At 43.8% G+C, this 23,290-nt stretch overlaps 1 protein-coding gene across 1 annotated transcript; it reads left to right on the top strand.

Annotated features, from left to right (window-relative positions):
- Positions 1–330: 330 nt before the first annotated feature.
- LOC121570469 (pinopsin-like) lies at positions 331–22,472 on the top strand. The gene is made up of 5 exons (XM_041881932.2): positions 331–825; positions 1,160–1,348; positions 1,884–2,023; positions 20,336–20,569; positions 21,932–22,472. Exons 1-5 carry the CDS (start codon positions 459–461, stop codon positions 22,217–22,219), a joined length of 1,218 nt encoding a protein of 405 aa, XP_041737866.1. The 5' UTR covers positions 331–458; the 3' UTR covers positions 22,220–22,472.
- The last annotated feature ends 818 nt before the right edge of the window (positions 22,473–23,290 follow it).

The following is a 23,290-nucleotide window of genomic DNA, read 5'->3' as shown; positions in this document are numbered from 1 at the left end:
CCCTCTTTTGCATCAGGATATGTCACGTCACATCTTTAAAAGCGCGAGCAGACTCCCGGTGTCCGGCAGAGCACAATAACCTCCGAGTACACACGGTGGAGCGCGGGGAGGTAAACACACACACATCCTTCACTGAGAGTTAACAGAACTTTACGCAGCCAGTCGGTGAGCGGTGCGCACGAGAGGACTGCCGTTTCTACCCAGTGGAATTCGGAGTTGCTTCACTTGATGAAGAGATGTTGTTTTTCAGCTAACAGTGAAAGGAAATTAACTTTTTTAGCGGTGTCCTTTTTCTCTCCAGCCCATGAGGCGAGTTGGATGTGAGTAAACACTACAATGTTTCACGCGGCTGTTTATGCTCATCTCGTGATGGGCTGACAGAGAGAGAGACCAAACCAAATGGATTATCTCTCCTCCAAACTCCACCCGCCACCCTTAGAGTAACTAACTGGGCCGGTATGATAGTGTCTAACGTCAGTCTGAGCTGCGGCGTGAGCTGCCCATGGGAAGTCAGTGACAGTAAGACGGTGGTCACGCAGGGAGGAGGTTCAGGTTCTCTGAGTCCTACTGGACATCTCGTAGTGGCAGTGTGTCTGGGGTTCATAGGTACATTCGGTTTCCTCAACAACCTCCTGGTGTTAACGTTATTCTGCCGGTACCGTACACTGCGTACGCCCATCAACGTCTTGCTGTTGAGTGTGTGTGTTTCGGACCTGCTGGTCTGTGTGCTCGGGACACCGTTCAGCTTCGCCGCTGCCACACAGGGCCGGTGGCTGATCGGTAGGGCGGGATGCGTCTGGTATGGCTTCATCAACTCCTGTTTGGGTGAGTAGCATAGTGTGCGTGTGTCGTAACCTATCACATTTATCGACTAAACTTAGCCTTCCACAACCCCTAACCCTAACCTTAACCAATTGAAATAATGTCATTTTGCCGACCAACCCAGCTCAGCTGAAAGTATTCACTAAATGTATTTGGCCTGGCCAGGTCTAATGTTTTAATGTTCAGCAGAGCTGCATCAGCACTTTTGTCGGGATCTTGAATCAGATTTTCTTAATGAACTTCAACAGTAGCATAAAGTGATTAAGCATACAATTAACTTCGGGGTAGGAGTATAGATCTCCCTCTTACTCTCCGGACACTTGTGTGTGTGTTCCAGGTATCGTGTCTCTGATCTCCCTGGCAGTGCTGTCCTATGAGCGTTGCTGTACCATGCTGTGTCGGACGCAGGCGGACGGCACTGACTTCGGTACAGCGGTGGCCGGAGTATGTTTCTCCTGGGTCTATGCCCTGGCCTGGACACTACCCCCGCTGCTGGGCTGGAGCAGCTACGGCCCCGAGGGCCCAGGTGCGTGCGTGCGAGCATGCGTGTGTGTGTGTGTGTGTGTGTGCGTGAAGGGACAATAAGAAGTCTTCCATTTAATGAAAATCTGTGGCATATGGAACTACAGTATTTATTATCTAGTAACAGTATTCATAGTAAAAGTATGCATAGTAACAGTATTCATAGTAACAGTAATAGTATTCATAGTAACAGTCTTCATAGTAACAGTAACAGTATTCATAGTAACAGTATTAATAGTAACAGTATTCATAGTAAAAGTCTGCATAGTAACAGTATTCATAGTAACAATATTCATAGTAACAGTAAAAGTATTCATAGTAACAGTATTCATAGTAACAGTATTCATAGGAACAGTATTCATAATAACAGTAACAGTATTCATAGTAACAGTATTCATAGTAACATAAATAGTATTCATAGTAACAGAAACAGTATTCATAGTAGCAGTATTCATAGTAACAGTATTCATAGTAAGAGTAACAGTATTCATAGTAACAGTATTCATATTGACAGTGTGTATTGTTGTACTGTGTTCTAGGGACCACCTGTTCAGTGGACTGGAGGACCCAGACACCCAACAACATCTCCTACATCGTCTGTCTGTTCATCTTCTGTCTGTTACTGCCTTTCTCTGTCATACTGTACAGCTACGGCAAGCTGCTCAGCGCTATCAAACAGGTAACTAACCCCCGACCTCTGACCTCTTCTAACCCTTCACTCAGTTTACAGTTTAGAGAGTTGAGTTTAGAGCTTAGTGCCTGGGGTTGGTGTAATGGTTAGCACCTCCACCTGCGGAACATTTACTCTCCATGTCCGTGTCAATTTCTTGCCACACGACTATTTTGACACACACTTCTCTCCTCACTTTCCTGTCTCCTCTCTACTGTTCTACGTGTTTAATAAAAATATATTCAAATACAAAAAGTGTTATTTCCCCACACATATTAAAATAGTTTAGAGCTTAGAGAGTTAAGTTTAGATGTGACAGTTTAGTTGAAAAAAACATCTAGCCACCTGAGCGGTTGGCTTGGATGCCGTCACCCACTGTGGACTTAATGATGATAGTTAAGGTTCTGACTCACTGCAGCCTGTCTGGCCAGAACAGTACAGATGCTTCTCAGTCCAGCTCTTTAATTATATTCCTCACCACCACATGTAGTAATTACACACACATAATCTTTTTTTACATTAGGAATGGAACTTGTGGTTCTGATATGGAGGACCAAAGCTGCCATAATTATAATTTAATTAATTAATAAATACATGCACACATAATTAGATAAATAAATTAATGGATGAATGATTGCACACATAAATAGATAAATAATTATTTAAAAAAGGAATCCCACTTTCTTTCATTTTATTCATTTATATTATTTATTTATTTCTGTATTTCTTCCTCCAGTATAATAATGAGGTGGTGTCAAGCAAATGTATGTGGGTCACACCATTGGTTGATCAATGCCATGGCGCGATGATCAATTACATTTGCCTGGGCTGCATTCAGTATGACAGAACGGGTTCAAAGTTTAAAGGCCATGTTTCACATTATCACCCCCCAAGCAATAGTGTGTAGCACATATAGCTATGTATCAATATGATGTTACTTTTTGAGGGGAAATTGGAGATAAAATATATTATATGCTGCTGTGCCTCACGTGCACCATAATAACACACAAAAAGAACAAATGGAACATTGTCCTTGCTCTATGTAGAAACAGGTGAACAGTTTTGAAATACTGAGCCATTGACTGCCTGCCTGCACCAGGTGGCTGGGTTACGAGTGGGTTGCTTTTGACAATAAGGCACCAGACCACAGCCATATAGTTTTAAACCTAGAAGAAGACCAAGAGTTAAGAAGGAGTCGCAAGAAGGAGCCGACCGGGATGGGCGAGAGGAATGTCCAGTTGTCCAGAAAAGCATGGTAAGCTAACATTACCAAGTATCAAGCTAGCTTGGCTCCAACTGATAAAGTCGAGTTGGCTAGCTAGCTGCATTTTACAGCCAGACTCAGTTTTACACTTAGCTAGCTCATAGCTACATAATAAACTAAACTGAAATTATCATAAACCATTATTATCTCGGTAGCTAAATATCTGTCAGATGTAAAGCAAGCAGGATTGCGTCATGTCAGAAGCAATGCATGTTTGCTAGCTCACGTTAACTAGATCACTTATTTACTGATGCTCTTTAATAGTTTGTTATTTGTATTTTTTTACTTATCTATTTTTTACTTAACACTTTTTTTCTTCTTAAAACTGCATTGTTGGTTAAGGGCTTGTAAGTAAGCATTTCACTGTAAGGTCTACACCTGTTGTATTCGGCGCATGTGACCATTTTTTATATTTGATTATTAAGCAATAGAGTGGATACTTAGCTAATTAATAAGCTAGCAGCTAGCTAACTACAGTCAAGTAAGGACGAGCAAGTTGTCAGGATGGAATAAGTCACCTATCTGAAGCTAGCCACAATACGAATTAGCCACTATAGTGGAATTTACTGTTCGCCTTAGCAATTGTTAATGTAGTGAGATGAGACGTGGTGCTCTAAAATATCAATAATATCTTAGTTAGCTATAAATTCACATGTATGCCATGTAATTTGTCATAGCCGTTATCACAAAATGGCATGCAGACTTTTAACCAGATCTATTGTCATTTACAGACATGAATGTGAAATAGGCATACTGATACATTATCCTAAATACAGGTACCATTTTATTGTTCATCTCTGCAGGTTTGTCATCTGATTTCTTGGATCCTTGTGGAGATGGATGCAACCACACTACAAGGCAGGACATTTCTCTGCATCCAGGTTGAGGCTTGCTACCAGCAGGAACATGGAGCACTCTGTAGTAATGATATTATTGTTTTCCTTTACATTGTATGATACTAGGCAGGAGGCCCTGGGCCAGTGGGAGGTCAGGGGTGAGGGCTCTCTCTCTTTCTAGCACTCATTACCTCTATCCATCTCTCTCCAGGTGCTACAGAGACAGAATGGTTCAAGGTCCTCCAGAGCCTTCTGACCAACTACCTGCGATCTCTCCAGAGCAGTAAGCTACACTCAAAATAGTATACTTGATGCACCATGTAAACCTCCTTCACTGTGGCAGTCTGCCTGTATGATGGCATAGCATATTATCCAGAGCCACTGGTTGGATTGGATTTACTGTACTCACACTCTCCTCCCTGTAAAAGTCTCCCAGACTTCTATCAAAACTAACATGTCCATCACCCTATCCCCAGGTGAGTCTGCTGGGCTATGGAAATCTAGAGCAGTACATGAACAAACCTGCCACCCTGTTGTCAGCTATATGCAGACAGTTCCCTGAGGAAGGATGCCACAATCAAGGCTTTTAAAGGACACATTTTGGGGATGACCAAATGCAATACAGTTTTGTATAAACTATTTTTTATTTGATTGTTAGATTACAAAACAACAACTTTTTCGTAGCATGTTTGTCACACTAACTTTGACTAACTTCTGTGCTAACTTAAACGCAAAGACAACACTTATGATTCAAAAGGTCTAAAGTAAATGCAAGTCTCATGGCCAGGGTGAATACCTTTTTATTCAAGTATATCAGACATCACACAGGTGTGTCAACTAAAATATATATCCCAGACAAGATAGAAGAATGGGACAAGTAGACAAAGTGAATATAAGTCAGTGCTTACGTCCGTAGCTGTTGGTATGAATTTGAGTGGTTACATACACTACCGTTCAAAGGTTTGGGGTCACTTAGAAATGTCCTTGTTTTCGAAAGAAAATCACATTTCCATTAAAATAACATTAAATTGATCAGAAATACAGTGTAGACATTGTTAATGTTGTAAATGGCTATTGTAGCTGGAAACGGCAGATTTTTTATGGAATATCTACATAGGCGTACAGAGGCCCTTTATCAGCAACCATCAGTCCTGTGTTCCAATGGCACGTTGTGTTTGCTAATCCAAGTTTATCATTTTAAAAGGATAATTGATCATTAGAAAACCCTTTTGCAATTATGTTAGCACAGCTGAAAACTGTTGTGCTGATTAAAGAAGCAATAAAACTGGCCTTCTTGAAAATAGTTGAGTATCTGGAGCATCAGCAATTGTGGGTTCGATTACAGAATCAAAATGGCCAGAAACAAAGAACTTTCTTCTGAAACTCGTCAGTCTATTCTTGTTCTGAGAAATTAAGGCTATTCCATGCGAGAAATTGCCAAGAAACTGAAGATCTCGTACAACGCTGTGTCCTGCTCCCTTCACAGAACAGCGCAAACTGGCTCTAACCAGAATAGAAAGAGGAGTGGGAGGCCCCGGTGCACAACTGAGCAAGAGGACAAATACATTAGAGTGTCTAGTTTGAGAAACAGACGCCTCACAGGTCCACAACTGGCAGCTTCATTAAATAGTACCAGCAAAACACCAGTCTCAACGTCAACAGTGAAGAGGCGACTCCGGGATGCTGACCTTCTAAGCAGAGTTGGAAAGAAAAATACATATCTCAGACTGGCCAATAAAAATAAAAGATTAAGATGGGCAAAAGAACACAGACTCTGGACAGAGGAAGATTGGAAAAAAGTGTTATGGACAGACGAATCGAAGTTTAAGGTGTTCGGATCACAAAGAAGAACATTTGTGAGACGCAGACCAAATGAAAAGATGCTGGAGGAGTGCTTGATGCCATCTGTCAAGCATGGAGGAGGCAATGTGATGGTCTGGGGGTGCTTTGGTGGTGGTAAAGTGGGAGATTTGTACAATGTAAAAGGGATCTTGAAGAAGGAAGGCTATCCCTCCATTTTGCAACACCATGCCATACCTTGTGGACGGCGCTTGAAGAAGCAGTCAGCTGGTATTCTGTCTATAATGGAGTGGCCAGCACAGTCACCGGATCTCAACCCTATTGAGCTGTTGTGGGAGCAGCTTGACCGTACGGTACATAAGAAGTGCCCATCAAGCCAATCCAACTTGTGGGAAGTGCTTCAGGAAGCATTGGTTGAAATCTCTTCAGATTACCTCAACAAATTGACAACTAGAATGCCAAAGGTCTACAAGGCTGTAATTGCTGCAAATGGAGGATTCTTTAACGAAAGCAAAGTTTGAAGGACACAATTATTATTTCAGTTAAAAATAATTATTTCTAACCTTGTCAATTACTACATTTCCTATGCATTTTGCTATATTTCCTATTCAAACTCATTTCATGTATGTTTTCATGGAAAACAAGGACATTTCCAAGTGACCCCAAACTTTTGAACGGTAGTGTACATGTTGACCGAATGGCTGCGAGACAGAGAGTGTACCACCGAAGGCCACAGTCTTCAGTCAGGCAGCATGAAGATGTGTCACCAATAGGGAGATGACAATAAATGCATTATGTACCTTTCATCACCAAAGCCGTGTTAGCATTTACTGCACATGTTGCTGAACAATTCAACCCTTTTGTTAGTGTCATTGATATATGGAAATTCACATGCAATATTCAGTTCATAAGCATGGAACCCTGGTCCTGGAGTGCCGCAGGCACTTCATGTTTTTGATTTAACCGACCTGGAAGACCAGGTTTGTTGAATCTAGGCAATCACTCAACTGATCAATTAGTTATTTGTCAGGGCTGCGTTCAGTACATAAAAAAGTAATCGAATGTTCAATTGAACGGAAACGGTGCTGTACTGAACAACTAGTTAAAAAATGGGGAGGGGTTGTGGGTTCAAAATGCACCGCTGCCCGTTAAATACTTCACTCATTGCTTCAAGCCACACCCCGGCACGCACACCCACCGAAAGAAGCAAACGTATCTCAGTTTGTTCAAGAACGTACAATAATGTTTTGGGAAAACGTGGCGTACAATACAAACCGTTCCGCAACGTAGCAAACGTTCAAGCGAACTGAACGCACCCCTGGTGTTGTGCCTAGTTTAAACTAAATCCTGCAGGACTTCAGGAACAGGGTTGCCTACCCTGGACTGCTGTGCAAGGTATTGGCCAACAGCTTTCTTCCAGGACCCATATTCACAAAGTGTCTCAGAGTAGGGATAGTGATCTAGGATAACCTCCCCCTTGTCAATGTAATTGTACTCGGTGTAAAACGTATCCTAAAATCGGTAATACTCTGAGATTCTTTGTGAATATGGGCCCTGGCCTGTCACCATGCTGGCCTGTCAGCAATGCCACTCCACCTGAAATGAATCAACAAAAACATGAACAAGAATTAGCTTAGTCAATCAGTAACTTAGTTAACCAGCTAATGAAACAGTAATGTAAATGTGCACAAGACCCCTAACCAGCCAAATTAAATGAAAACACAGCCTATTTGCAGTAAAATTAGGAGGGGCATTTTTCTTGCGAACTTTCAGTCACAAAAGCATAAACAGGCAGGGGAACACAGTAGTTTGACAAAAACTGTTCAAATAGTCAGTAACTAGCTACCAATATATAGCTAGTTATTTTCTAGAAACCTAGCTAGAGTCCATTTACTGTAGCTAGCTAGCGAAGATGAACTGTTGGTGGGGGGTAGCTAGCTAGCTAAGGTAAACTCTTGGTGGGGGTAAGCTAATGTTAGCTAGCTTTCACCCAGCAGTTTCAAGATAGCTGGCTAATTAAGGGAATTTTTTATCAACTTTATCAATCAGATGAATAGCTAGCAAATATATTAGTTCACCTATGTGTCCCTTGTAGCAGCTAGCTGACCCAAGTTTTCAATGCATACCTCCACACCAGTGGCGGTCAGTGCTGTTTAAGATGAGGGAGGACGATTTTTTTTTCATAAGCATGGCCTTTTTTCTATTACAGCATATTGGATGACTGTCATTCATATTCCATTCACCCAGTTCAATGTAACAGTGATAGGTGTAGGCTACTACTACATGATCCTTGAATTTTCCCTGTACCCATCATGAGGTTGCTACAACCTAGCCTATGAAGGAACGTTTACAACGCAGGTGCACACAGGTTAAGAGAAAATTGAGGTGACAGACAGTGACAACACTCTTGCCTGCGTCTAGCTGATATAGGGTGTAATCATTAGTCTAACAGTTGCAAATTAGAGTTTCTATTGGACAAATTCAGGTATGTTTTGTTCCGTTTGCTTCCGTTAAAGAAATTTTTTTCAACAGAATCGATGGAATGAATACACCCCTGATCACACGTAAACATAGTTCACTTTCATAGCAGCCACGCTGTATTTCTTCTCACATCTATGCGCTCTGCTTCTCTCATCTTTTCCCTTCGCTTGTGTACTTCAATGTACAACACACCAGGCGAAAAAAAACTTTCCAAGCCAAACCATATCATAACCGCTACACACAGCCTACATCGTTGTCACCATATTAGCTAAAGTAACGTCATAGTCATAGCTAATAGAACTAGCGCGTTACTAAACCCGCTACAATCATGCAGTAACGTTACAATGAACAGTCAGTAAGCAGTTTAGCACTTACACCGGCAGGCCCCGGTGGCAATAAATTAGTAAAACCAAAAGCTTACCATGACTTGGAAGAGATCCAGTGGTGTGTTGGATAGTCATAGCCAGCTGGCTAACATAGCATCCCAGTGTTTGAGTAGGCTAAACTAGCTAGCTGCATTTGTAAGTGAAACAGAAAGTGAAAATAAATGACAAAATCTCTCTCTTTCTATCTCTCTCTTGCTTCTCCTTCATTTTGGAAGAAATTAATTTGTTCAAAACTGTTGAACTATTGTCTTTCCCTCTCTGAGTCAACTACTAACCACATTTTATGCACTGCAGTGCTAGCTAGCTGTAGCTTATGCTTTCAGTACTAGATTCATTCACTGATCCTTTGATTGGGTGGACAACATGTCAGTTAATGCTGCAAGAGCTCTGATAGGTTGGAGGACGTCCTCCGGAGTTGTCATAATGACTGTGTAAATCTATGGAAGGGGGTGAGAACCATGAGCCTCCTAGGTTTTGTATTGAAGTCAAGGTACCCTGAGGAGGACGGAAGCTAGCTGTCCTCCAGCTATACCATGGTGCTACCCTACAGAGTGCTGTTGAGGCTACTGTAGACCTTCATTACAACATAGTGTGTTTTAATCAATTATTTGGTCAAATGTGATTATATTTAGTATAGTTTTATCTAAAAAGGATAACTTTTTTAATGTTTTACAATTTTTATGAAATTCACTGAGAAGGATGGTCCTCCCCTTCCTCCTCTGAGGAGCCTCCATTGCTCCACACAGAAAAGTAGGTAATCTGGAGATGCATGGTTTTCAGCAGCAGCTAGCACTGTATGTGAAGCTAACCACAATAAAGATTAGCCACAATAGTGGAATTTGCGGTTTGCCTTCAAAATAAAAGCTCAGCATTGAAACGGACACAAATAGTGGATTCATGCCATATTTGCACTAGATAATGCTAACCAAGTTTGGAATGTTATATAAATTCAACAAAATACAATAAGTTAATTTGAGAAAAAATGACAAATCAGTAGAAATCGCACTATGGATGTATTAGACTTCATAATGACTGTAAGTCGCTTTGGATAAAAGCGTCTGCTAAATGGCATATTATATTATTATTATAATTGCACTGGGGGCATACCTATATTTCACTGTAGAGCCTTATCTATGGATTATGGATCAATTAAATGAGTATCAGCCTATTCAGTGACACCCACAGAACACAACTGTGAAGAGTTTACACACATATTAGCGTCGTAGCTCTTATTGCAGGACTTTGTGGGAAATCACCTCACAATTCAGCGCATATTTAACATTCATATTGCAATGTACAGCCTTACATATGGATTGTGGATCAATAAAATGGGGTATCAGCCTATTCAGTGACACCCACAGAACACAATTGTGAAGAGTGTACACAAATATTACCGTAGCTCATATTGCAGGACTTTGACTGTGGGAAATCACCTCCCCAGTCAGTCTATTGTGCGTATTGGACATTCATACTGCAATGTACAGCCTTACCTATTGTAAAAAATGGCTAGCTGGAGCTGTCTGAGCGGTCGGCTGGGAATGCCCTCACTCGCTAGTGCTTAATGTGATATAATTGGTTCTGACTCGCTACAAGCTGTCCAGGAAGAACACTACAGATGCTTCTTAGTCCAGGACTTTTATTATCTTCCACGACACACTATAGTATTCACACTCACACATACATCTTCAGTTTACATAGGATGGACTTGTGGTTCTGAAAGGTAAGAACAAATATAAAATGTTTTAACAATATGAATATCTACACAGGAAAGAATGGCATAGCATCTATACAGGGATATTCACATAACAGCATACACATTTACAGTAGTATGTGCAGTGCTTAATTTGTGCCGGATCCTGCCGGAACAGGATCCGGCACTTCTCCTTTTTGGACTGTTTTGTTCCAGGACCTATTGGGCCGGATCCAGTACCTCTCATGGCATGAAAAATAATTTGCACTTTTTGCAATCTAAAAATTATAATAAAAGCGATCAAAGTTAATTCGAGTTGCCTCTTCGATAGTTATCGTAACTACACCATGATATTGTACGAAATTATTCGGATTGGGCCGGCCCGAGCTTATTATGGTTTGCTCAACATTGTAACCTATGTTTGAGACCATCGCGTCTCTCTCACAGAACTGGAACGAGATTCACTTTCAATGATCTCTCTCCCTCTCTCTGCTCTGATAGACATGAATGAGCCTGCAACTCTCATCTCTCCAGCGTTGCACGTCATTCATTTCCTTACAGAATCATTGTCACAATCGTTTATGGAAGATACGGACCAAGGCGCAGCGTGATAAGCGTACATTTTATTAAGTACTTAACACACGACAAAACAACAAACAAACGAAACGTGGTCCTAGGTTACACAAAACAAACCTTAACGGAACAAGATCCCACACCGACTAGTGCCAAACAGGCTGCCTAAGTATGGGCCCCAATCAGAGACAACGAGATACAGCTGCCTCTGATTGGGAACCACCCTGGCCAACATAGATCTACACGATCTAGAAAACACAACATAGAAAATAAGACATAGAAACTCCACACCCTGGCTCAACATTTAAGAGTCCCCAGAGCCAGGGCGTGACAGTACCCCCCCCAAAGGCGCGGACTGCGACCGCGCCACACAAACACAACAGGGTAGGGGCCGGGTGGGCATTCCGCCTCGGAGGTGGATCCGACTCCGGGCGTGACCACCACTTTCTCTCCACCTCCCCGTTGCGCCCCTGGTCTGGTCTGGCACCGCTGACTGGAGCTGGACCCGACGACGGTAGATCGATCTGTACAGGCTCCGGACTGGAGCCGCTGGCCGGAGCTGGACTGGGCACCGGTGGAGCGGATTGCTCTGGCTCCGGAGTGGATCCGCTGACTGGAGTTGGACTGGGCCGGACCGGGCTGACGACGCGCACCACTGGCTTGGTGCGGGGAGCAGGAACGGGCCGGACCGGGCTGACGACGCGCACCACTGGCTTGGTGCGGGGAGCAGGAACGGGCCGGACCGGGCTGACGACGCGCACCACTGGCTTGGTGCGGGGAGAAGGAACAGGCCGGACCGGGCTGGCGACGCGCACCACTGGCTTGGTGCGAGGGGCAGGAACAGGCCGGACCGGGCTGGCGACGCGCACCACTGGCTTGGTGCGAGGGGCAGGAACAGGCCGGACCGGGCTGGCGACGCGCACCACTTCCTTGGTGCGAGGGGCAGGAACAGGCCGGACCGGGCTGGCGACGCGCACCACTGGCTTGGTGCGAGGGGCAGGAACAGGCCGGACCGGGCTGGCGACGCGCACCACTGGCTTGGTGCGAGGGGCAGGAACAGGCCGGACCGGGCTGGCGACGTGCACCACTGGCTTGGTGCGAGGGGCAGGAACAGGCCGGACCGGACTGTGGAGGCGGACTGGAGGTCTGGAGCGGAGAGCTGACACAACCCGTCCTGGCTGAATGCCTACTTCCACACAATACGTGTGAGGCATCAGCACAGGACGTACGGGGCTGTACACTCGTACTGGCGCTACAGCACGTGGCACTGGCGCAGGATATACGGGACCGAGGAGGCATACTGGAGACCACGAGCGTTGAGCCAGCACACCCCGTCCTGGCTGAATGCCCATCTTTGCACGACACGTGCGTGGTGCTAGCACAGGACGTACAGGACTGTGCTGGAACACTCGCGGCACAGTACGTGGCTCCACATAACACGGAGCCTGCCCAGTCACACGCTTCCTAGCCTGAGTACGGGGAGTTGGCTCTGCTCTAACCCTAGGCTCCGCCAACCACCCTTTTAGCTCCCCCCCAAAAAAAATATATTGGGGCTGTCTCTCAGGCTTCCTCCTCGGCCGGTACCCTCTGCGTTGCCGCTGCTCCTCTCTATAGCGCGCCTCCACAGTCTCCTCCCAAGGACGGCGATCCATTCCGGCCTGAATCTCCTCCCAAGTCCAGGATCCCTTCCCGTCCAGGATCTCCTCCCAGGTCCAGGCTGTCTGTTCCTGGACACGCTGCTTGGTCCTCTTTTGGTGGGATCTTCTGTCACGATCGTTTAATGACTCGTGGAACCAAGGCGCAGCGTGATAAGCGTACATTTTATTAAGTACTTAACACACGACAAAACAACAAACAAACGAAACGTGAAGTCCTAGGTTACACAAAACAAACCTTAATGGAACAAGATCCCACACCGACTAGTGCCAAACAGGCTGCCTAAGTATGGTCCCCAATCAGAGACAACGAGATACAGCTGCCTCTGATTGGGAACCACCCTGGCCAACATAGATCTACACGATCTAGAAAACACAACATAGAAAATAAGACATAGAAACTCCACACCCTGGCTCAACATTTAAGAGTCCCCAGAGCCAGGGCGTGACAATCATAGCAGCGCAAAGTGTTCTGGAGGAGCTGCAGCACCCCTGATAAATTGAAAGTTATAGAGTTACTGCTATCTGTTCAGAAATAAATGAAATAATTCAGAATAGCCTACTACACCATTAGAAAGCATATAATTTTGCCACAGAGGATCAAGCTGTGGAGTGTAGCCCAATAACAAGGTATAGCCTACAGTCGGGAACGCGCGGCAAATCTGTCAGTGAACAAACAGCAGGCAGACAAAACAGGCCTATCGCAATACTTCAAATACAAGCAAATGGCTCCTGCTGAAAAGAGAAGATTCTAATCTGTCTGCTGTAGGCTATCAAAATATTTGATCAACTTCCAAATAGGCCTATTGTTTTATAAAGTAACACAAGAGAGGGGCTTTTGGCACGTATGCATCGGCCATCACCAGCGAGTGAGCTGCGCATCATTAGGTGAGTCAGTGAAACTGGAAAGCATTTTTAGGACTATAATTTCCTCCTCATATTGTAGCCTACAATGTGTCTCCACACACCTAGGCCTAGGCTATTGATGGATTCAAGACAAGGTTGTTTTTATTGACCTCTGATTCTCAGTTTGTCAGTGTCAAAGTAGCCTGTCATTTCGATCATTTGTGCGGTATTATGGTGCTTTCATGACAACTGGGAACTCTGAAAAAAACGAGGTGGAATTTTTTTTTTTTACCAAGTTCCCAGTTGTCCTTAACGCACTCAAGTCGGAAGTCGGATATTTCCAGGTTCCGAGTTCCCATGTTTTGAACGCGGCATTAAAAATTATTATGGCAAAATCTCCAGTCATGTAAAATGATGTAGAATTGCATGAAATGCATTTATAAAAGGCCATATTTTTCACGGACCCTAGGCCACTAAAAATGGGGGGGGGGGGGCGGGGGCGGGAGCGCCCAGGACAGTTTATGAAAACGCAATGGTAAAGTGCGCACACAAGCTATCTCTAAATAATAAAATCTACTGCAAACCACTCATGCATTCAATGCAATACTGGCACTTATAAACGACATGCACATGGAGTATCTGAAATATACATAAACTGCAGCAGTAATATACAGCTAAAGATGTAACAAGGTAATTAGGCCTAAGGTAATTGCATGCAGTCAATCACTATAATGTAGCATTAACCCTTCTGATAATAAACCCCACAACTCACTTCTTGAATGCACACACAATCTTACTAAAAGAAACACACTGATAACTTGGTTGGCAGCCAAATTTGCATCTTCTTCTTCTTCTTTGAGATTGGGCTGGCAGATCACATCCAACTTTTAAGGTAGCTAGGCCTACACCGCCACCTACTGTACTGGAGTGTGAGGCCAGCCACAGCCTACCTACATTAAATTATCTTCATTAGCCCTGTTCCTCTAAGAAAGTGAAATAGAGCCCTAGACACCACTTCCCTCCCCCCACTACACCACCCAAACCCCAACCCCATCCAGCCTCTCTAACCCTTTTCACACAATCTCTCCCTACCTACGTCATACAGTTCACAAAATATCAACACATGCTCCACCGTTTCCTCCACTAAAACCCTCATCACACAGACAACTTGCGTCTTCATCTGCCGACAACGATAGCCACTCTTGTGTCGCGTTCAAAACAACTGGGAACTCGGAACTGGGAACTCGAAAACCAAGTTGGAATTCAATTTTTTTTCAGAGTTCCCAGTTGTTTTGAAACACTGAAGTCGGAAGTCTGAGATTTCCGAGTTCGCAGTTGTTTTGAACAAGTCATCTGACCTGGAGTGGGAGGGGTCAGAGTCCAAATGTGCATTCGGGCATTCTGATTGGTGGAAACCAGGAAGCTGTGATAGACAGCTGAGAAGAGGACTGTGGGGAAAGTCACGTGCACAGGCCTTTTTGACACATATGGATCTTGTGTCCATGAAATTAGGTATCAGCCTATTCAGTGACACCCACAGAACACAACTGTGAAGAGTTGACACAAATATTAGTGTCGTAGCTCTTATTGCAGGACTTTGACTGTGGGAAATCACCTCACTATTCAGCCTATTGACTGTTGAGCTAATGTGGTTCATTTAACAGTGGTGTCAAAGTCCTGCAATAAGAGCTACGACGCTTATATTTGTGTAAACTCTTCACAATTGTGTTCTGTGGGTGTCACTGAATAGGCTGATACCTCATTTCATGGACCCAAGATCCATAGGTAAAGCTGTACATTGCAATATGAATGTTGAATAGTGAGGTGATTCCCAACAGTCAAAGTCCTGCAATAAGAGCTACGATGCTAATATTTGTGCAAACACTTCACAGTTATGAACATTTCATGGACCCAAGATCCTTAGGCAAGGCTGTACAATGCATACAGTATGCCCACGATACAATTCCGAAGTCTAATATAGCCACAGTGCGATTTCAACTGATTTAGATTTTTTGGCCAAATTAACTAATTATTGTCTTTTGTTGAATTTATATAACAACAATCCAAACGTGTTAAGCATCCAGTTCAAGTATGGCATGATTCCACAATTTGTTTCCGTTTGTGGCAGTTTCAATGCAGGACTTTTATTTTGAAGGCGAACTGCAAATTCTACTATTGTGGCTAATTGTTATTGTGGCTTGCTTCACATACACTACATGTCCAAAAGTATGTGGACAGCTGCTTGTCGAACATCTCATTCCAAAATCATGGACATTAATATGGAGTTGGTCCCCTCTTTGCTGCTACAACAGTCTTCACTCTTCTGGGAAGGCGTTCCACTAGATGTTGGAAAATTACTGCGGGGACTAGCTTCCATTCAGCCACAAGAGCATAAGTGAGGTCGAGCACTGATGATGGGCGAGTAGGCCTGGCTCGCAGCCGGCGTTCCATTTCATCCCAAAGGTGTTCGATGGGGTTGAGGTCAGAGCTCTGTGCAGGACAGTCAAGTTCTTCCACACCGATCATCGACAAACCATTTCTGTATGGACCTCGATTTGTGCACAAGGGCATTGTCATGCTGAAACAGTAAAGGGCCTTCCCCAAACTGTTGTCACAAAGTTGGAAGCACAGAATCGTCTAGAATATCATTGTATGCTGTAGCGTTAAGATTTCCCTTCACTGGAACTAAGGGGCCTAGCCCGAACCATGAAAAACAGTCCCAGACCATTATTCCTCCTCCACCAAGCATTACAGTTGCCACTATGCATTGGGGCAAGTAGCGTTCTCCTGGCATCTGCCAAACCCATATTCGTTCGTTGGACTGCCAGATGGTGAAGCGTGATTCATCACTCCAGAGAACACGTTTCCACTGCTCCAGAGTCCAATGGCGGCGAGCTTTACACCACTCCATCCAACTCTCGGCATTGCGCATGGTGATCTTAGGCTTGTGTGCTGTTGCTCGGCCATGGAAACCCATTTCATGAAGCGCCCGATGAACAGTACTTGTGCTGACGTTGCTTCCAGAGGCAGTTTGGAACTCGGTAGTGAGTGTTGCAACCGAGGACAGACTATTTTTTACACGCTACGTGCTTCAGCACTTGGCAGTCCCGTTCTGTGAGCTTGTGTGGCCTACCACTTCGTGACTGAGCTGTTGTTGCTCCTAGACATTTCCACTTCACAATAACAGCACTTACAGTTGACCGGGGCACCTCCAGCAGGGCAGAAATGTGACGAACGGACTTGTTGGAATGGTGGCATCCGATGGCGATGCCACGTTGAAAGTCACTGAGCTCTTCAGTACGGGCCATTCTACTGCCAATGTTTGTATATAGAGATTGCATGGCTGTGTGCTCTATTTTATTCACCTGTCAGCAGCAGGTGTAGCTGAAATAGCCAAATCCACTAATTTGAAGGGGTATCCACATACTTTAGTGTAGGTGGTGCAGAAGCAGGCAAAAGCAGTCGAGCAACGAGCCGTGACATTGATCAACCAATGGTGTGTTAGACACCACCCACAGACATTTGATTGACACCCCCTCATTATCATATTGGAGGAAGAAATACAGAAATATATAAATGAATCAAATCAATAAAAGTGTAATTATCTATTTATATGATCATTTATCCATTTAGTTTTAATTATGGCATGTTTGGTCCTCCATATTCTGAAAGGTAAGAACAAATATACAGAGTTGAAAACTAAACCATAGGAATATCTACACAGGAATGAAGATCCTGACATTACACCTGAAAAGGAATATTCACATAGGAGAGAGAACTAATTACTTAGACAGGCAAGATTTATGGCCCTATCTCTCCAGCCTGGTGGAGATCTTATCTGGTGCCACAGTCATAAATTATACTGCGCCTGCGTGAGCCCTCCGAGACTTCTAGCAGGTTCTAGAACTTGAACTATGAAAGTCCAGCATATTCATACGCTAGCAGGGTTCCCCAACTGGCGGTGAATTTGGCACGTGGGTGATTGTATTTGGCCCCCCAAGTTTTCTGAACAAATATAACGTTTTTTATTTTTATAAATTTTATTGTTGGACATAAAATACTTTAGAAACCAGCAAATCAGCCCCAAGTGATTTTAATTTTGGAAATCTGTTCCAAAGTATTCCCACGCATAATAGAGAGATATGTGATTGTATACAAACGTAAGCAAGGTTTGAAATGATTATGTTTTATTCAAATATTACATCTGTTTGGGCTTCTTGCGGTCAATTTGCAATCTACAAATTATTTGTAGTTCCGGCCCCCTGACCATCTGCTTAAAAAATTATTGGCCCGCGGCTGAATCTAGTTGATGATCCCTGCCCTAATGGTTATACAATATCCATCTATAAATAATACCATCTTCTGTATAAATACTTGTGCAATCAATGCGATACCGGCACTCAATATAAACAACATGCACATGGAGTATCTGAAATATAGATAAGCTGTAGGATAACAGCAGTGCTATATAATACAGGTACAGATGTAACAGAGTAACTAAAGATCATTAATCATTACGTAGCATAAACCCTCCTGACAATAAACCCCAAAACTCACTTTCTTGGAGTCACGCACAATCTTCCTTAAGTAAACACAGTCAACTTGGTCGCCAGCCAAAACTAAAACATTCTGATCTGGAGTAGGAGGGGGCAGAGTCCAGATGTACATTTGGGCACGCTGATTGGCTGAAAGGAATAGCCTTTTTTACATTAGTTTAAAGTTACAATAAGTATTCATTAGAGGAGAGTACAGGATGAAGTAATTAGAGGAGTCCTGGGGACTGAGGTTGTTAGGGAGACTTCTGAGGATCATTAATGCACACAAACACACATTGTGAGGCGTGTCTCTGTCCAGTCATTAGCAGAGTTAAAACCTCCAACAGACCCTCGTGTGTGTGTGTGTGTGTGTGTGTGTGTGTGTGTGTGTGTGTGTGTGTGTGTGTGTAAGCAAGAGATTATCGCCCAACAGGAGGCGTAACCCTACACCCCAAGAGACACAATAAACATACACACACACACACACACACGTCCCTTTGTTAAAGTACAATGGGAACCGATCTTGATGCCAATTTTCCTCAACAATCTCTCAAACACACACACACAGATGCAGAGTCTTGATTAAACTTGGCTGAGTAAACAAAAGTAACCTGAGTCCCAGACACCCAATATCAGAGAAAGACAGAAAACCAATTGGAGGGAAGAGAGAGAGGAAAACAGAGGGAGGGAGAAAGATTGTTAGCACTACAAGTAAGGTGCTAGGGGTCAAGGTGCTAGGGGTCAAGCAGACAGGTCTGGAAGTCATTTATGATAAAAGTGCCTTCGTAAAAGCCCAAAAGGTACTGTTGGACCCAAGACATCAGAGACGGCGGAAGTAGTCGGCGCGGTGGCTTCTCTGAACTAAAAATAAATATTTGGACACTGACTGTAGGCCTATAACTTTCACATTTAGCCGAATATAATATTATTTCTTGCAGTAAAATGATACACCAAGTAGAAATGGAAGAGAAAACTTTACTGATGTCAACTAGATTAGCCTTATTATTGATGCATTCATTCTATCAATTAATTACATTGTTATGGTGAGACCGGCTTTTTTTGTTTTCTAGGGCAACAAGTAATGACAGAAGAGAAACTGCATGTAGGCCTGTCTAATTATAGACAAGTTGGCTAACAAATAGGCTACCTAATGTAGGACATTATATGCAGAAAATATCTAAAATAGGAGTGAAAGTTGCCTGAGTAGGCAGAGATGACTGGCCGGACCGTGACCCGCGCTGACAGTAGTGGACGCATTAATCAATTCAAGCTACACATGTGACCTAATGACAATCACCTAATGTCATTCCACTTCTGGTGTTTTAATAGAGATCTCTTTCCATTCATCAAATGATGGTGCTTGTGTGGCTTCCCTATCACCATGGCTACCTTTATTGAGAAACACTATTTTCACGCCACTTCGATACGGAAGTTACTTTTCCGTAACAGGTTAGGAGAATTTACGCAGCACGTTAGGAGACTGAGTTTAAGGTTAAGAAAAGGGTTAGGGTTAGCGAAAATGCTCTCCTAACCTGCGAAGTGGTGTGAAAAGAGTGTGTCCCTATCTTATTTGCACAGGGTCCTTTGTTAGCAAGGTCCGTCGTCCCCATAGTGACGCATGGCGTTGTTTTGATGCGTGGCTATGTGCGTGGATACGCTACGTAGCTACGCTGGCATGAATGAGTAAGCTTTATGTTGTGACTTAAAAACAAAATAAATGTGCGGGATATCTTGTACACCAGCTGGAAGATGGCTAACGTTAGCTAGCTAAGCTAGATAATTGATTAGCTAGCTAAGCTAGATAACTGATTAGTTAGCTAACTGTTATGTTTGTTCCTTGATCAATGACAAACTGGGGCGTAGGTTTATCTACTTTTAATAACTAGATACTGTACTTCAGCTACAACGGTGGGAAGCCATGCAGGCGACTACCGACTGACTGATCTACAAATCACCTTGCATCATAAATAACTACTCGTTATTTGTAGGTCAGTTAGTCATTCACAATTTACCCACAACGCATCATGGATTTGATAGTATGGCCATACTATCAACAACCACTGCGTGGGTGGTGCATTGCATTATGGGTAGCATAGTCTTTATATTATTAACACATAACAACACACTAACTAGCTTGTTTTTCTAGCTAGCCACGCACTTTTCAACTGGTTGACTTGCTATCTAAAATGAGAATGTGTTAACAAGCTAGTTAAAGTCTATACAATATAAAACGTGTGTGTGTGTCATCCCTCCAGGTGAGCAATGTGAGCACGGCGGTGACCCGTCGTCGTGAGCAACGTGTGTTGGTGATGGTGGTAACCATGGTAGCGTGTTACCTGTTGTGTTGGCTGCCGTACGGTATAGCGGCCCTGCTATCGACCTTTAGCCCCAGCGACCTTTTGACCCCTGAGGTTACCATCGTCCCCTCGCTGCTGGCCAAGACATCTACAGTCATCAACCCTGTTATATACATCTACATGAACAGCCAGGTACACACACTTACACACACACACACACACACACACACACACACACACCCTGAACTCCTGTGTGGCGTTGTCAGTCTTCAGTTCCTCCCAGCCGTATCCATGGTGACAGTTAGTTGAGATGAGCTGAAGACTTAAAAGGCTGCACGGACTGCCACAGAGAGCGTGTGTGTTCTCTGTAAAACAAGATGTGCCTGTGTTTTGAAAGTATCCCTGCCACCAAAGACAAACGTGCCCTATCGCACGTACCGATTCACAACGCGGTAGAGACGCAGATTGTTCATCAGCAGATAGTACATCCCAGCAAACACACAACCACCACATAACGTTGTCTCAGCGTTAAGGTCTGATTTGTCCTGGGTAAATGTAGTAGACTACAAGTATACGTGTTGAACTGGAAAGTATACTAAGTACACTATGTTTATTCAGGTGTTATACACCCTGCTTGTATGTTGTGCGTGTCAGTGTATGTACTGTGTATGTGTGTTTGTGCGGCCGTGCGTGCGTGCGTGCGTGCGTGTGTGTGTGTGTGCGTGTGTGTGTGTGTGTGTGTGTGTGTGGGATGATACAATAAAATCCTCCCAAGTCCCTTGATACCTAACATTAGCATAATATAATAATTTGCACCGATCCAAACACATGCTGTGCTGTGATCTGACTCTTTTATTTGACCCTCAGATCACTTCTCAATGCAGTAATCAATGTGTGCATGCGTGACTACGTGTGTGCATTTGTGTGTTCATGCGATGTTGGTGTGCGGGAGTGTGTGTGTGTTTCCCACTCCCCCTCTCTCCCTCTCTTTCCATCTCTCTCTCCCTCTCTTTCCATCTCTCTCTCTCTCTCTCTCTCTCTCTCTCTCTCTCTCTCTCTCAGTATAGTGTTGCACAATGAAATCTCCAATGAAAAATAATATAGACAGAGAGAGAGTGTGTATTGCGTCATCCCCAGGGCAGTGATGATATGAGCAGGTATATGGCAGGCCTTGACTTATGGGACCAGCTCATATTACATTTGACTGATGGCCCTTTGAGATCTAGAACAATCTGGCCAGACAACAACACACACAGAGGTCTTATGACAGGTTGATAAAGGCTGAATAATTGCAGATAAGGGTGTGAAGAATGTATAGTGGCTGAAACACACCTGACTGCATTGACAGGGAGGGGTGTGTGTGTGTGTGTGTGTGTGTGTGTGTGTGTGTGTGTGTGTGTGTGTGTGTGTGTGTGTGTGTGTGTGTGTGTGTGTGTGTGTGTGTGTGTGTGTGTGTGTGTGTGTGTGTGTGTGTGTGTGTGTGTGTGTGTGTGTGTGTGTGTGTGTGTGTGTGTGTGTGTGTGTGTGTGTGTGTGTGTGTGTGTGTGTGTGTAGTTCTACAGGTGTTTCAAGGCTCTCCTGAGATGTTCTATTCCTGACCGAAGCTCCAGTTTGAAGGCATCGTCACCGGCGACCAAAACACTCGGGACCATTCGCAATGGAAACGGACACGACGTGCCGGTTGTTTTGGCGTCAGTAGGCCCGTCCACTCCCCCTGACTCTGCCAACAGTTCCTTAGCGGTCCAAATCACGCCCCCTGTCCAAACCACTCCCCCTGTCCAAACAACGCCTACTGCCACTCCCAAACCAAGACTGACCCTGGTAGCTCACTACAACGGATAGAGAGAGAAAGGCTTTGTGTTCCCAAGACACAATGTATGTTAGGAGTAAGAAGGGGCTACGTCATGATAAGATAGAGGTATTTCTCTCCCTGGAGTAGTGATTTGAAGCTGTGCAGTTAGTGGTTTTGTTCTTATCAATGTGAATGATCAGAAGTCTGATTGATTTTTTAGAGGTCAGGATAAAGTTCCCAGGTGTCTTACTATAATCACTTTAATTGATCACAGTCTCACACACACACACACACACACACACACGCACAACCACACACAAACACACACACACATTGGCACATACAGTTGAAATCGGAAGTTTACATACAACTTAGCCAAATACATTTAAACTCAGTTTTTCACAATTCCTGACATTTAATCCTAGTAAAAATTCCCTGTCTTAGGTCAGTTAGGATCACCACTTTATTTGAAGAATGTGACATTTCTGAATAATAGTAGAGAGAATTATTTATTTCAGCTTTTATTTCTTTCATCACATTCCCAGTGGGTCAGAAGTTTACATACACTCAATTAGTATTTGGTAGCATTGCCTTTAAATTGTTTAACTTGGGTCAAACATTTCGGGTAGCCTTCCACAAGCTTCCCACAATAAGTTGGGTTAATTTTGGCCCATTCCTCCTGACAGAGCTGGTGTAACTGAGTCAGGTTTGTAGGCCTCCTTGCTCGCACACGCTTTTTCAGTTCTGCCCACACATTTTCTATAGGCTTGAGGTCAGGGCTTTGTGATGGCCACTCCAATACCTTCACTTTGTTGTCCTTAAGCCATTTTGCCACAACTTTGGAAGTATTCTTGGGGTCATTGTCCATTTGAAAGACCCATTTGCGACCAAGCTTTAACTTCCTGACTGATGTCTTGAGATGTTGCTTCAATATATCCACATCATTTTCCACATAATTTTTTAACGTTAATCTCTAGGAGACAGAACACGTCTCCTCTCTGAGCGGTATGATGGCTGCGTGGTCCCATGGTGCTTATACCTGCGTACTATTGTTTGTACAGATGAACGTGGTACCTTCAGGCGTTTGGAAATTGCTCCCAAGGATGAACCAGACTTGTGGA

Source organism: Coregonus clupeaformis, chromosome 7 (assembly GCF_020615455.1).
Source record: "Coregonus clupeaformis isolate EN_2021a chromosome 7, ASM2061545v1, whole genome shotgun sequence".
NCBI classification, from domain to species: domain Eukaryota; kingdom Metazoa; phylum Chordata; class Actinopteri; order Salmoniformes; family Salmonidae; genus Coregonus; species Coregonus clupeaformis.
The sequence above is the reverse complement of the archived record's forward strand: the minus strand, read 5'-3'. Positions and strand labels throughout refer to the sequence as shown.